Genomic DNA, 14050 nt, shown 5'->3' on the forward strand with positions numbered 1-14050 from the left:
CCTGACAAGAACAATTTTAAAGGAAGAAAAGTTTATTTGGGGACTCACAGTTTCGGAGGTCTTGTTCCTAGACAGCCCACTCCATCCCCAGAGGCTCAAGGTGTGGCAGAAATCATGGTGGAAGGATGTAGCAGAGGAAAGAAGTTCAGCATATCACATCCGGAAGCAGAGAGGGAAGCAGAGAGAGAGCACGCAGCTCAGCAAGGACAAAATGTATACCCCAAAGGCATACCTCCAGGGAGCCACCTCTCCAGCCACACCCTACCTGCCTACAGTTATCATCCACTTAATCCGCATCTGGAGACTATTGTACTGATCCCGTTAAAACACTCATAACCCAATCATTTCACCTCTAAACTTCTTTTCGTTGTCTCATACTTGGGCTTCTGGGAAACACTTAATATCTAAACCGTAACACTTTTTTCTATCATGCTGGGGATCAAACCTAGGGCCTTATGCATGCTAGGCAAGCACTCTACCACTGAGCTACATCCCCAGCCCACTACACTGTTCTTAAACTGTTAAGATTTTCATATAATCCTCTGTAAGCAGAGTTGTCTCTGGGAAGCCATCCCACCAGGAATTCCAGCACTTCAAGAAGAGACTAAGGCCAGCTCTATTGCTTGACTACTTGTTACAACTCCAGAATGTTCATCAGATAGCATATGTTAAAATAGGCACAATAATCGGGTGTGGTGGCACACACCTAGAGTCCCAGTGACTTGGGAGGCCAAGACAGAAAGTTTGCAAGTTTAAGACCAGCCTGGGCAACTTACTGAGACCCTGTCTCAAAATGAAAAGATCTGGGGATGTAGCTTAGTGGTAGAGCAGCCCTGGGTTCAATCCCCACAAAAGAAAGAAAAAAAAAAAAAAAAGAGGAAAGCAATTCACACTGATTATAAGCCTGAATCATGTAGGGCACTGATGAGATGAATAAGAGTGCATGCTCTCAAAGATCTTTGGTCAGTAGGAAAAACAGTGATGGTAGCATCATGTGGTCAGTGCTTCTGTAGAGATTTGTGGTCTTGGAGAGGACAACAGGAGCAATGAATCCTCACCTAGATTCAGCGTGTCAGGAAGCCTTTAGAGGAGTGTCTTTGGGTAAGCCCTGGAGGACAAGTAGGCACACCAGGAAGAACAGGATTCCAGCTGTAATCACGCACTGTGTGACTGAGCACAGGCGAGGGCAAGCAGCATAGGGACCAGATCAAGGAAAGCCTTAGTCTAGGGACAATTGAGGGGATTTACTCAGTGGCAAGAGAGCCGGTTTGCATTTTAGAAAGACCACAAGAAAGAGATGTATTGTTTCCTGAGGGGGGAAGAAGAGAGGAGAGGAGAGAAGGAATTGCCAGGCAGGGTGCTGGAAGGAGGGTCCTGTGCTGTTAACTGTGGTGGTGATGTCAGGTGCAGGAGGACAGAGTGGGTAGTAGGGGAGCCGGGAGCTGGGAAGGAGAGCCAGGGATCTAGATTAAAAGGAAACAATTCTATTAGTTGTCAAAAACAAGAGACCACAGTGAAGGGAATAAGGAAAACTCAGGAGTCAAGTGTTAAAAAAAAAAAAATGCTGAACGTGGACTTTGGAGTTGATCAGCCCCTGCTCTGTGATTTTCCAGTCTGCTTTGATCTTGAACAGTTCACTTCACTTCTCTGGGCTTTAATTTGTTCATCTGGATGCAAGGACTAAATGAGATGCGCGTGTGCACACATAGACACAGACATACACGTGCTCAGCAGGGTGCCTGGCACTTGGTAAGCCTCCACTCTATGGGCAGAACAGGATGCAAGGGTGATGGAATTCAGGAAGTAAGCCCTGAGCACCTATGAAGAGGAGCGGTCAGCTGTTTTGAACTTGTAGTCTACAAGCTTCACCTTGCAGAACTTGCTCCTCCCTGCTGTCTACTCCGTAGTAGTCAAAGCCCAGCCACCAGCCCAGGAGGAAGGGCTCCAGCTAATACTGAATGCAGCCCCCAAGTGACTGGGAGTGCACAGGTACTCATGCATGGCTGGCGACACTTCTGAGCAGCTCTCCAGGCACCCTCATCTTCATGTGGGGTTGAGGGTGCCCCTCCAGGGAAATTTAATTATGTTTGAGACTTCTTTTCCTGAATAGGCTTAGAAAATCAGCTCATTTCTGGACAAATCTTGTGAACAAGCAAAAATTCCACTAAGGAAGATGATTCAGCATCAGGACTTAAATGACCTGCCAGGAAATGGTTAATGCATGCTCACTGAAGCCCAGGGATTTAGATGGTTGGCAGTGGAGTAAGGCTTCAGGCAAGACCTCCAAAGCTACAGCTGTACTTCCCCAGGCCTTCACTGGCTAGAGTAATTAACCACCTTTCCATCATGGTGTCTCTTTAGTTTGAGAAAGGGGATTAAAGTGAATGAAAACCAAGAGCCGGAGAAATCAGGGTAGTAGCAAGAGGGAACAGTAAAGAAAAGGTTCAGTGAGCAGAAGAGGCGTGGAGGGGGTAAGAAATGGCAGAGGCAGGGCAGAGAGTCCAGGCCATGAGAGCAGAGAAGGAGACAGCTTGGGCACAGGCATTCTGGGGAGACAGAGGGCTAGAAGGAGTCCCCAGTTCAGAGGGAGGGTGAGGCAAGACTTGGCTCAACTGCATTGGCACCTGCTCTAGTTTATGGAAGTGCTGTCCAAAATGGTAGCCACTTGGCACTTGAAATGAGTCTAGTGTGGCTGGGAAATGAATGTGCAATTTTAATTTCAATTAAATTTAAATACTCATACTCTGCTTATGGCAACTCTACTGGGTAGCACCATCTAGATGAGGAAGAAAGCACAGAGTCACAGCTAGGGAAGAGGTCTAGAGCAGCCCAGCTGGTGGAAATAAAGTTTATCCACATATTTAATTTTAAATGTTTTGGTTACAACATTAAAAAAGGAGTAAGGGATGCCATGCACAGTGGAGCACACCTATATTCCCAGTGGCCCAGGAGGCCGAGACAGGAGGATCACAGATTGAAAGCCAGCCTCAGCAACTTAGTGAGGCCCTAAGCAACTTAGCAAAATCTTGTCTCAAAATAAATAATTAAAAAAAAATAATAACTTAAAAACAAGCTGCAGATGTGGCTCAGTGGTTAAGTGCCCCTGGGTTCAATTCCCAGTACCCCCCACCCCACTGCCCCCAGAAATGGAGTAAGGAAAACTGAGTATAGTGGCATATGCCTATAAATCCCAGTCACTTGGAGGCTAAGACAGGAGGATCACAAGTTCAAGGCCAGCCTAGGCAACTTAGGGAGACCCTGTCTCAAAATGAAAGAATTTAAAAAGAGCTGGGGATATAGCTTAGTGGTGAGCACTTGCCTACTATTTTCAAGACCCTGTGTTTGATCCCAGTTTGGCAAAGAAGAAAGGAATAGGGGAAATTAAGCTTAATGATATAGTTTATTTAACCTAAGATACCCCAAACATCATTTCAACATGTAATGAATATAAACCATTATTAATGACATATTTTACATTTTTTTCATACTAAGTTTTCAAGTTGTGGTACTCATTTGACACAACACACTGGCTTGGACTAGCTATCTGTCGGGTGTTCAATGGCCACTTGTTGCCTAGTGGCCATAGTTGGACTGCAGAGGTCTATGGAGATTAATCTAGAGCCAGAGCAAGCTCTACAGAGAACTGACCTAAGGCTGAGGGAGCTTGGAAAGATAGGTGTCTAGAGTTAGAGAGCTCAGGAGAAGGGGCGGCAGGAGAGAGCTTCCTGCCCGGCAGCCACTAGCCACAGTGGCTGGGGAGACAAAGAATTGTTAATCTAAATAGGTTTTAACTGATGTAAATATAAATAACCAGCACTTTGGACAGCACAGCTCTGGAGACAGGGCTGCTGAGAAGAGACCCTGAAGACGCAGCAGAGGGATGTGGGAAACTTGACAGAGGCTCATGTGAACCAGAAAGAACCCCAGTGACAGGATTCAGGACGGTGGATGAGACAGAGGGGGGGAGTGGGGAAGGTACAGGGAGCCAGGAGGAAATGGAGGGTTTCATGGTTGGCGAACAGGACGCTGAGAGGCAGACAGGCAGACACACCTGCGAGAGAAAGATGGGCAGACAGAATGAGGGCACCTGAAGTGGGGCGGGCATGGGATCAAAGCGAGAGGCGATGAGGGGAGGGTGGGGCCACCAAGGGGGAGGACAGAGGAGGACAAAGGACCTGATGGGGGATACAGGAGCAGGACATACACAGATAATGGACAGAGGGGCACAGGTGTGAGAGAGAAAGGAGGGGACAGGCAGTGTAAGGAGTTGGACAAAGGTGGATGCTCCTCATTTGTGAAGAGTCTCAATAGCATTTGAAGAAAGTGATCTTCCTAAAGCTTCTCTACTGGGTGAAGCCATGGAAACATTTATTTTTTAAGGAAAAAGTGACCCTTTTTCCATGACCTGTCTGTTGCCCTGGACTTAGTAGGGTCCAGCCCTGAGGCCCCATCTTCTAACCTTGATGGGTGGCCCCATGGCAGGCACAGTTGAAGCAGGTGCAGCTCTGCCCTCCATTCCACTTCGCTGTGGACGGAGTACAGAGGAAGGGCGGGCGCCCTCAGCCTCCCTCAGCCTGGCCCATGTGGCTCAGGTGCCTGACTCCAGCCCTTTCACACTGTGCCTCCTTCCAGAACACGCAGTCCCTGGGTGTCGGAGGAAGCTCATTCCCTGCGGTGCACTGTTTTCACCAGCATGACTATGGCACTTCTTCAAAAAGAGAGACAGTTCAGCCCCCTGCTCTCTGCCTTTGCCTTTTCTAGCATGTGATCCGAGGGAACCGCCCAATCAAAACAGAGATGGCACATCAGCTCTATGTCCTTCAAGTCCTGACCTTTAACCTTCTGGAAGAAAGGATGATGACCAAGATGGACCCTAATGACCAGGCAGGTGCTAAGTGGGATAGTGCCTTCCTGCTTAGAAGTGCTATTTTCTTACCCATGCTGTGCATCCCTTTGGTCTGTGCCAGGTACTGTGTGTGGTCTTTATCTTCCCTGAAAACTAGTGTGGTGTTTGCCTACTAAGGGAGTCTCTGGGCCTTGCCTGTTTCTGCTGGGGTAGAGGCAGTGCCTCCCAAGAGACTGATTGGGGCCAGAGTTTGGCTCTGGATAGCCTGCCCCACTCTTCCCTTCTTCCTTCCCTTGGCTGACTGACTCACTTGCTGATTGTCTCTTCACCTGTCAGGCTCAAAGAGATATTATATTTGAACTAAGGAGGATTGCGTTTGATGCTGAATCTGACCCTAGCAATGTTCCTGGGAGTGGGACTGAAAAACGCAAAGCCATGTACACCAAGGACTACAAAATGTTGGGATTTACTGTAAGTAAAGAATAGAGGATGGTAGGCTTTCCCCTCTGACAGGAAGTCAGAAGGTCCATCTAGACAGGCTGATAACTCTTCCTTCATAATAGTAGCCTTGGGTCTTGATGTTTGGTTTGCTTTGGTAGTAGCAAGTTTGCAAGTTTTTGCGCAACATTTGGCCCCGTGAAACACATTCATCAGGGGGCGGGCCCAGGAGGTCCGCCACAGTGGGTAGAATGGGGACCTGTCCCCTAAACAGCTAGGTTCTTTGCAAAGCTATCATGACAATTTTATGGTAGAATATGACTGTAGGGTGGAGTTGGTTTATGGATTTGCTGCACACCTGCTCAGTGCCTGGCAGCAGCTAGGCCCTGGGATGCATGATGAGGCAGCCACAGTCCAGCTCTCTTGAGAGCTCCCAGTTCAGTCACAGAGATGGGAATGCAAAAAGAGCTAGGACCAAGGTAGAAAGCATGAGGTGCTGGCAGCAGACAGAGGGAGGGCATAGGGCTTCCCTTAAGGTCTTTGCACACATGGGAGCACTACTGAGTCTTAGATCAGTTGTCTCTGTTTCTCCAGAACCATATCAACCCAGCCTTGGACTTTACCCAGACTCCTCCTGGAATGCTGGCCTTGGACAACATGCTGTACTTGGCTAAAGTCCACCAGGACACCTACATCCGGGTAAAGGTGGCAGGAGTTAGCCTTCCTCCCAGTGCCCATCTCTTGTCTTCCTCCCTCACCTCCCTAATCCTCCTTTGTGTCTTCCCCACAGATTGTCTTGGAGAACAGCAGCCGAGAAGACAAACATGAATGCCCATTTGGCCGTAGTGCCATCGAGCTCACCAAAATGCTCTGTGAAATCCTGCAGGTTGGGGAACTGCGTAAGTCTCTGCAGCTTCCTCTCCTCCTTTAGCCAGTGTTGTTGCCAGGAGCCCTTTGAGACTGCAGGTTGTCAACAATTAGATGTCAGTGGCCTGGACAACCTTGGGGTTTTTTAAATTACTACCTGAGCTGGTCATCCGTCTTATCTTTGTGGGAATCATGGTCATTGCTTTATTTAAGCTGGTAATTTGAGGTGGAATCAGAAGGTGCAGCACTGTGTGTCAGAGGTAGCTGGGCCCTAACAGGGTAGAGGAAACCAGGAAAAGCAGCCTGGAGAAGAAAGCTAGGGAGGGAGAAAGGCCCACCCGTGCTCCCTGGCAGCCTTGGTTCTTGGTCTGCTCTGGTTCTTTGGAACTTTGGTGCAGAGAACCAAAGCTTCTGGATGTGAGCTCCCAGGCCCCATGGACAGAGCCTTCGGCCTTTGTTACTCTCCTCCTGCAGCAAACGAAGGGCGCAATGACTACCACCCGATGTTCTTTACTCATGACCGAGCATTTGAAGAGCTCTTTGGAATCTGCATCCAGCTGTTGAACAAGACCTGGAAAGAGATGAGGGCAACAGCAGAGGACTTCAACAAGGTCAGTGTCACCAAGCTGCTCTGAGGCCCATGCAAGATTATCACTCAGCGGTCTCTGACAGCTGGCCAGTGCCTGGGGAACCCCTGAGAGAGAAAACCAGCTTTGTCTGCAGTGCTGAGTCACAACACTGAGGTGTTGGAGAGCCTGGGTCTCATCTGGTTGTGACTTCCTCTGTGACCTTGAGTGGGAGTCTTGGTGCCCAAGGCCCTCATTTGCCCAATGAAGCCAGCACCTGCCCCTCCTATCTCCCTTGGCTGGGGGCAGGAAAATTAGCATAGCAGAATAGCTGTGGCTTATCGTGCACTGCGTGTGGTTGCCGTTGAACTGCCGATGTTGAGAGATGTCAGGAGGCCACAGGCATCCTCTGTGCATCATGGGTTTTAATTGATAGTCGTCCCTTGGTGCTTTCGGGGTGCCCACTCTGTAGAGCACTGTGCCAGGCCCTTGCATGCTGACACTCTAGGAGCTGAGGATTTTAAAGTTAATCATCTCATTTAAAAAATAGAAAAGTATAAAGAAGAAAACGTCACCTATAATTCCACCACCCAGCACCAGCCACTGCTGCGTTGTGCCCTATTCTTCTTCCCCACAGCTTTCCCATCCTCAGTGAGACCATCCGCACACCCAGTGGGGCAGCCAGACCATCCGCACACCACAGTGTGCCAGGCACCATGCTTGCCTTCCATCTAACCATCTGTCACTTGACCTGAGTAGCCACTAAAGGGTGTCCCTTAGAAAGTCACCCAGCAGGTATCTCTAGGACTCGGGACTCAGGAGCTGAGGAGAGCCTGTCCCTTTATCAGAGCAGTGGCATGAGTTGCTGCCTTCTTTCCTCTCAGGTTATGCAGGTCGTCCGAGAGCAGATTACACGAGCTTTGCCCTCCAAACCCAACTCCTTGGATCAGTTCAAGAGCAAACTGCGTAGCCTAAGCTACTCTGAGATTCTAAGACTGCGCCAGTCTGAGAGGATGAGTCAGGATGACTTCCAGTCCCCGCCGATTGTGTAAGTGCTGTCCTGGAGGGACCTGGGAGGGAAGGGGCAGCTTCCAGCTGTGCCCTCAGGAGCACCACATCCCCATGACCTTCTCCTTACTCAGTGCGTGTCCACCCTAGGGAGCTGAGGGAGAAGATCCAGCCTGAGATCCTTGAGCTGATCAAGCAGCAGCGCCTGAACAGGCTCTGTGAGGGCAGCAGCTTCCGAAAGATAGGGAATCGCCGAAGGCAAGGTGAGGAGACAGGAACACTAGGCTGGTCCTCACCCACAGACTCCCTGCGGCCAGGAGGAGATTGCCTGGTGGCCCCTGGAGGGAGCAGGCAGGCCAGTCGTCCTTCTGTCTTTTGTGGGCCCAGGCCTTTCCCAGTACTGTCCCAGTCCACCGGCTTGGTTTCCTTGTATTCCAGAACGGTTCTGGTACTGCCGATTAGCACTGAACCACAAGGTCCTGCACTACGGTGACTTGGATGACAACCCTCAAGGAGAGGTGACATTTGAATCCCTGCAGGAGAAAAGTAGGTTCATTTCTCTGCTGATGTGTTGTAGTAGCTAGACTTGACAGCAGACCTGAATTCTAGTCCTGGCTATTTGAGTGTCTGTTCTTGGGCCCAAGCTCGCTCAGAACCTGTTTCCTTATCTGCCAGAGATCACCTGCCTGGCCCACCTCTCAGGTTGTTTGGGGAATTGATGAGGTCACAAATGTGAACATGCCCTGTAGATTGTAAAAAGCTCTGGTGCTGGACAGCCTGAATTTAGATCCTGGCTTTCCCCCCTAATTAGTGATTAATTCTGATTAATTGCAAGTTAACTCTCCCCTCTGCTTTGGGTATTTCTGTAAAATGGTAATGATGGTCACCCTCCTAGAGGTCTGCATGGGTGGTGAAGAATGGCTGGTGGGCAGTTAGCCCAGTCTTCAGCTGCCAGTGACCTTCGTTCTGATGGCATTGTCACCTTCATTTTGTGAAGTGTCCAAGGCCCCACTCCTTGGGAATTAAACCAGGAGCCCCGCAGTGATGCCCAATGAGACAGCCTCACTAAACCATGGTCTATGGAAAGTGACCAAGGAGGAGGGAACACTGCAAGGCCATGGTCCACAGCCACTCTTCCTGAGGCACTAGAACCCTTCAAGTCTGGGATCTGCAGCTCCCTGGCACTTTGCCCAGGGCTTCCCTTCCAGCCCTGAGGCAAGCACTGACCAGCCTGCAGCATCAGCTTCCAGATGCTAATTCCCACCATTTATCAGTTCCTGTTGCAGACATTAAGGCCATTGTCACTGGGAAAGATTGTCCCCACATGAAAGAGAAAAGTGCTCTGAAACAGAATAAGGTGAGTGGAAAGACAGTCCTGAGCAGCCTGCACAGTGATACCTGCAGAGTTCAGCTAGTGGGGGGTGTTGTTTAGCTGCATGCTCACTCTCTTCCCCTCTCTTTAAGTTATTTTTGAATGTTCTAGTAAGAATTTTGAACATACAAAAAATTAGATAGAACCCCCATGCCTCACCCAGCCTCAGCAACTGTGGCCCATTCGGCCATTTCCCTGTGACTTTGAAGAAAACCCCTAGGGTCACATCATTTCATCTGTGAATGTCTAAAACATAACACTCTTTTAACATAACCCAACACCATTATCACACCTAACAGGAAAAGTAGTTGTTTTAATCAAATACTTTCTACATGTTGGGATGTCCACCAATTGTCTTATAAATGTCATAATTTCTTTATGTAAAGGTTTAGATGCGTACTCACACACCTTCATAATCATTTTGGCAGGGGAAGGGTGGGGCAGTACCAGGGATTGAACTCAGGAGCACTGGACCACTGAGCCACATCTCCAGCCCTATTTTGTATTTTCTTTAGAGACAGGGTCTCACTGAGTTGTTTAGTGCCTCACTGTTGCTAAGGCTGGCTTTGAACTCATGATCCTCCTGCCTCAGCCTCCCAAGCCACTGGGATCACAGGCATGTGCCACCATGCCCAGAATAGCCATTTTATTTAAATCAGAATCCAAAGTCTATACATCATGATAAGTCTTTTTTTTTTTTTTTTTTTTTTTAGTTTTTTCATTCATAAGTTCCCCTGCTGTATTTTCCATCTTTTTTTTTTTTTTTCTTCTTGTTTTAGTTTATTTGTTGAAGAAATCAGGTTGCTTGTTTGGTAGTTTCCCAGAGTCTGAATTTTGCTTAATGTCTCCCTATGGTCTAGTTTAACTTGCTCCTCTGTCCCAGATCTGTAAATTGGTAGAGGGATCTAGAGGTTTGATTTGGTTCACGTTTGTCCTTTTTCTGGCAAGACCCCTCACAGATTGTCTTGTGATCTGTCAGGAGGCTCCTAAGGTCTGGTGTCTCCTTTGGGCCACATCAGCAGACTCACTGCTGGTGCCCACGTCGTTAGTAAGTTAAGATTTGCAAACGAGGGACATCCCAATGTAGTTATTCCTTTTTCACTCATGAGCTGAACTTCTCTGAAATTTGCCCTTATTTAGTATTGGTTCCCTAGGAGTACAGTTCATGTAAGAAAGGAAGATCCATGCTTGATTCTTTTTTCTTATGTACGTACTTTTAAGACAGTGAGTGCCCTATTATCATTCAATAATAACCAATTTTCTGTCTATTTTGTTTTGTTTTTTAAGTGTTATTATGAAGTCATGGATATAAGCAATTTATATTTGTTTCATTCAGTCCATTGCAGTTATTTTATTGATGCTCAAATTGTCTTTGTCTGCAGTTTGTTTTTTGGTAATTTTTAAAAAATTGTTAAGACTTCCCTGTGCTAATTACAGCATGATAGAAAGAGGAAACCAGTCATTTTTAATGTAAAATAAAAAAGTTTTAAGTAACATACAGTCAAGGACTCTGACATGCAAGGGTTCCGAGTGTTGAAATGACTTGTCCCATCTTAAAAGTATTACCACATTTTAGGCAGAAGAGTTAGGTGAAGAGTTAAAGTTGATGACCACTGGGCCTTATCTCTAGCCACACCTGTATGCATGCCTACAGGCCTTGGGGATATCACAACTAAATCAATGCATTTGGTGACTTTGGCCAAGATCTTGATGTGCAGAGCCCAGGCCATTCTGTTGTTCCAAGTAACTGACACCCTTTCTCCTTTAGGAGGTGTTGGAACTGGCTTTCTCCATCCTGTATGACCCTGATGAGACCTTAAACTTCATCGCTCCTAATAAATATGAGGTGAGCAGTGTGCTGCTGCCTGGAACAGCAGAGCCCTCACGGGGACTCTGCAGCGGGGTGGAGGAGGGGCAGAACAGGAGCATCCATCTCAAAGCAGGTGGCCTAGCAGATCATGCAGTCCATCAGATGCTGAGAATTTGCCACACCGTAGGCCTTTCACTGTGTACTGGTCTTCCCAGGTTATTCTTTAGCAACAGCCAAATATTGGAAACATGGGGCCAACTAGGGACAACTTATTCACCTGGGACTAGAAAAATTCTCTTTTCATTTCTTCTGTGGTTCCCAATAAAAATTTGACTTGACAGGTCCTCCCTACTCAGGGTTCCCAGTCACATGTCATCATGGATCCAGCCTGGGCTTTGAAGCCAGTGGATCTGGTTCTTCTGACAAGGGGCCTGCATTTCTACCCACAGCTCTGGAAGATGCTGGACATTAAATGAGTAAATGCAGTTGAAACCCTACGTGCCTGGTGACCTCTGAGAGCCATCAGTGAGAATCAGAGGCCAGGTGTTGAGAAGAACATACAGTTGGTAGGGTCTGAGCTGCCAGTAGAGTTTAGGTGGGAGGAAAGGAAGGATGCGCAGGCGGGGAGCCAGGTGAACAAGGCCAGGAGGGCAGGAAAACCGCAGCAGAGAATACAGGAAGATTTCAGGGTGGAGGTTGGGAAGAATTGTAAGTTATTCCCTCCCATCTCGACACCTCCAGCTCAATTTCTTTAGTACTTTCTTTTTAACACTTATTGACTGATCTTTTTAATTTACTTTTTTTAAAAAATAAAACTGAGATACTTCCATATTCCTGTATGGGTCCTATTTTATCCACCTAACACCCTCTGCCCCATACGCCTCCAGTTTTGGGGACTGACTAGCATTCACTGACCACCATAATCATGACAGATCTGTACCCAACTTCAGGTAGGTGTTGCTCCAGATTTAGGTCTCATTTTGCTTTATTCATTAATTATTTTTAAGCCACATTTCGTATTATTTTAGGGAGTTTAACAGTGAATCTTCCATAAAAACCAGAATTAGTAATTAAAAGTGTGACCACTTCCCACTTTATCTTTGCTATGACCAGTTTTGCCTGTTCTAAACAATGCAAAGGGGACCATGGTAAGTTCCATCAGAACAGGGACTCTGGCAGGATCTCTTGTGGCCCCATGGCTACCATGTGACATTTTTGCAACTTGCTCCCCACAGTACTGCATCTGGATTGATGGCCTCAGTGCCCTTCTGGGTAAGGACATGTCCAGTGAGCTGACCAAAAGTGACCTGGATACCCTGCTGAGCATGGAAATGAAGCTGCGGCTCCTGGACCTGGAAAACATCCAGATTCCTGAAGCACCGCCACCAGTCCCCAAGGAGCCCAGCAGCTATGACTTTGTCTATCATTACGGCTGAGCCTGGAGCCAGAGACCACAGTACCCAGGAGGGATTTGGGCCCAGGAGAGACACTCAGCTCTGGTGCCTTGTCTTTTGCTTGTACAGAAACTACAGTGATGGTGGTGGCCAGTAAATGCCAGCCACTCCTCAAACCCACCTCAGACCACACAGAGCTTCTTCCTGGTCCCTGCCTACTAGGAGTCATGGAGGCAGGGTGCTTTGCCTTCCCATCACCGCAAAGCCTGGGATTGGGCCATGAGGAATGAATGATAGGTGCCCTGCCTTCCAGCCTAGAAACCGTTGTGTTGAACTGGGTTTAACAGCAGCCACCCACCTTCCTTCCTGAGGCTGCTCTTTTTGGCTGGATCCCATGTGAGCCAGAGGTGGCTCAGGAAAAGCTGCCTGCAGAGGACAGGTAATCCGGGCATGTTGAGAGCCTTGGAGTGGCTGCCTTTGGGTGGATTTGAATATAGGCCTTGTGCCTTTCCTTTTTCTTCTTCGTGAGGGCTCACTCTAGCCTCATCTGGTGCCAAGATGTTGCTGCTTCTGAGGTTTGGCTCTAACATCTCTGGCCTCCAGAGCTATAGATCTCTCTTGCCCATGAAGGTATCAGAACAGATGGAAGTTCCTCCATACAAGCTCTCCGTCTCTTCCTGGCCAGGCAGAGACCTCCAATCCAAGTCCTGCCCTCTTAGTTTCAGGAGCACTGCAGGGAAAGCCCCGCTGAGGCCTAGGTCAGGACTGACTGGTCACAGGATTCCCCCTGGTTGCCCCTACGTTTATCTTTCCTTCCTGGAGAAATCTCCCACTGGCTTGAACGGCAGCCCCTCCAGTTTGTTTTCCTTTGGCCTCCAGACTGTAGGAAGTTTGCCTTCCCTTCTCTCCTTCCTAGTGCTGTGGTTTCTGCCACTGGCCATGATTTCAGGGAGCTGGCTGGGGTCAGCCAAGGCCACAGCTGTGCTGTGGGGCTTCCCTGGGGCTTCAGCACTTGAACCACATGCACACCCTCCCCCCGTGGACCTGTTAACACAGTGGCATGGTAGGCACTACCCAATGAAGAGTGTACTATATATTTTCTTTACTATAGGCCATACTTATACAGACATGTATATATATTTATATAATATCTACCTATCCTAGGACGGAATGTTTGCAGGGCAGTAAAATGGGGGGAAAGTAACACTCCCAATTGTGAGCCAAGAGTAACCAGAGAACAGCCAGGAGCTTCCTGTCAGTAACCAGGTTTTCAATAAATACTCTTTCATGTACAAATTGTGGTTCCTGTTAACAGCTGTTTCCCTGCACTTGCTCCCTGCCCAAGGGTGGAGTCACCTTGGCCATCTTCATTTTAGTATACCTGGGAGGCTACAGAACTCCAGGTGGAGCCATTAGCCACTCCAAAAGTCCCTTCCTCCTCATCCACGCCCCCCAGCACACACCTGCTGATGAAGAACGCTCACAGATTGTGTACTGGGACAAAGTGTTTCCAGCTCCGCGTCGCTCTGTACAGCAGGGAAAGGAGTACTGTACACCCCCATGAACACATCCTCCCTCTTCCCCACTGCCAGGGAACAGCTCGAGCACTTCTGCCTTACAAAGAAGACGTTCTTCACCCTGTGTCATCTGTGTTTGGTGCCCAGCCTTGCAGCTGGTGTTTAAGGCTGTTGCTCGAGTCCACAGCCTTGGTGGCATGAATATCAGTAAGGATGAAAATAGATACTTTAC

The 14050-nt window shown here is 48.2% G+C and overlaps 1 protein-coding gene across 3 annotated transcripts in view; it reads left to right on the forward strand.

The window, feature by feature from the left end:
• Elmo2 (engulfment and cell motility 2) overlaps nucleotides 1-13597 on the forward strand; it is a 39125-nt gene extending 25528 nt beyond the window's left edge. For 2 of the 3 annotated variants that reach the window (XM_027954124.2, XM_071609042.1), the window contains 11 exons: nucleotides 4762-4884; nucleotides 5183-5317; nucleotides 5879-5983; nucleotides 6075-6183; nucleotides 6626-6762; nucleotides 7602-7765; nucleotides 7876-7988; nucleotides 8164-8271; nucleotides 9000-9082; nucleotides 10866-10943; nucleotides 12143-13597. In XM_027954124.2, coding sequence (XP_027809925.1) covers nucleotides 4762-4884; nucleotides 5183-5317; nucleotides 5879-5983; nucleotides 6075-6183; nucleotides 6626-6762; nucleotides 7602-7765; nucleotides 7876-7988; nucleotides 8164-8271; nucleotides 9000-9082; nucleotides 10866-10943; nucleotides 12143-12343 — 1356 coding nt within the window. In that variant the 3' untranslated portion in view covers nucleotides 12344-13597. The other variant, XM_027954125.2, reaches the window with a different exon arrangement.
• The last annotated feature ends 453 nt before the right edge of the window (nucleotides 13598-14050 follow it).

Source organism: Marmota flaviventris, chromosome 2, assembly GCF_047511675.1.
Source record: "Marmota flaviventris isolate mMarFla1 chromosome 2, mMarFla1.hap1, whole genome shotgun sequence".
NCBI lineage: Eukaryota > Metazoa > Chordata > Mammalia > Rodentia > Sciuridae > Marmota > Marmota flaviventris.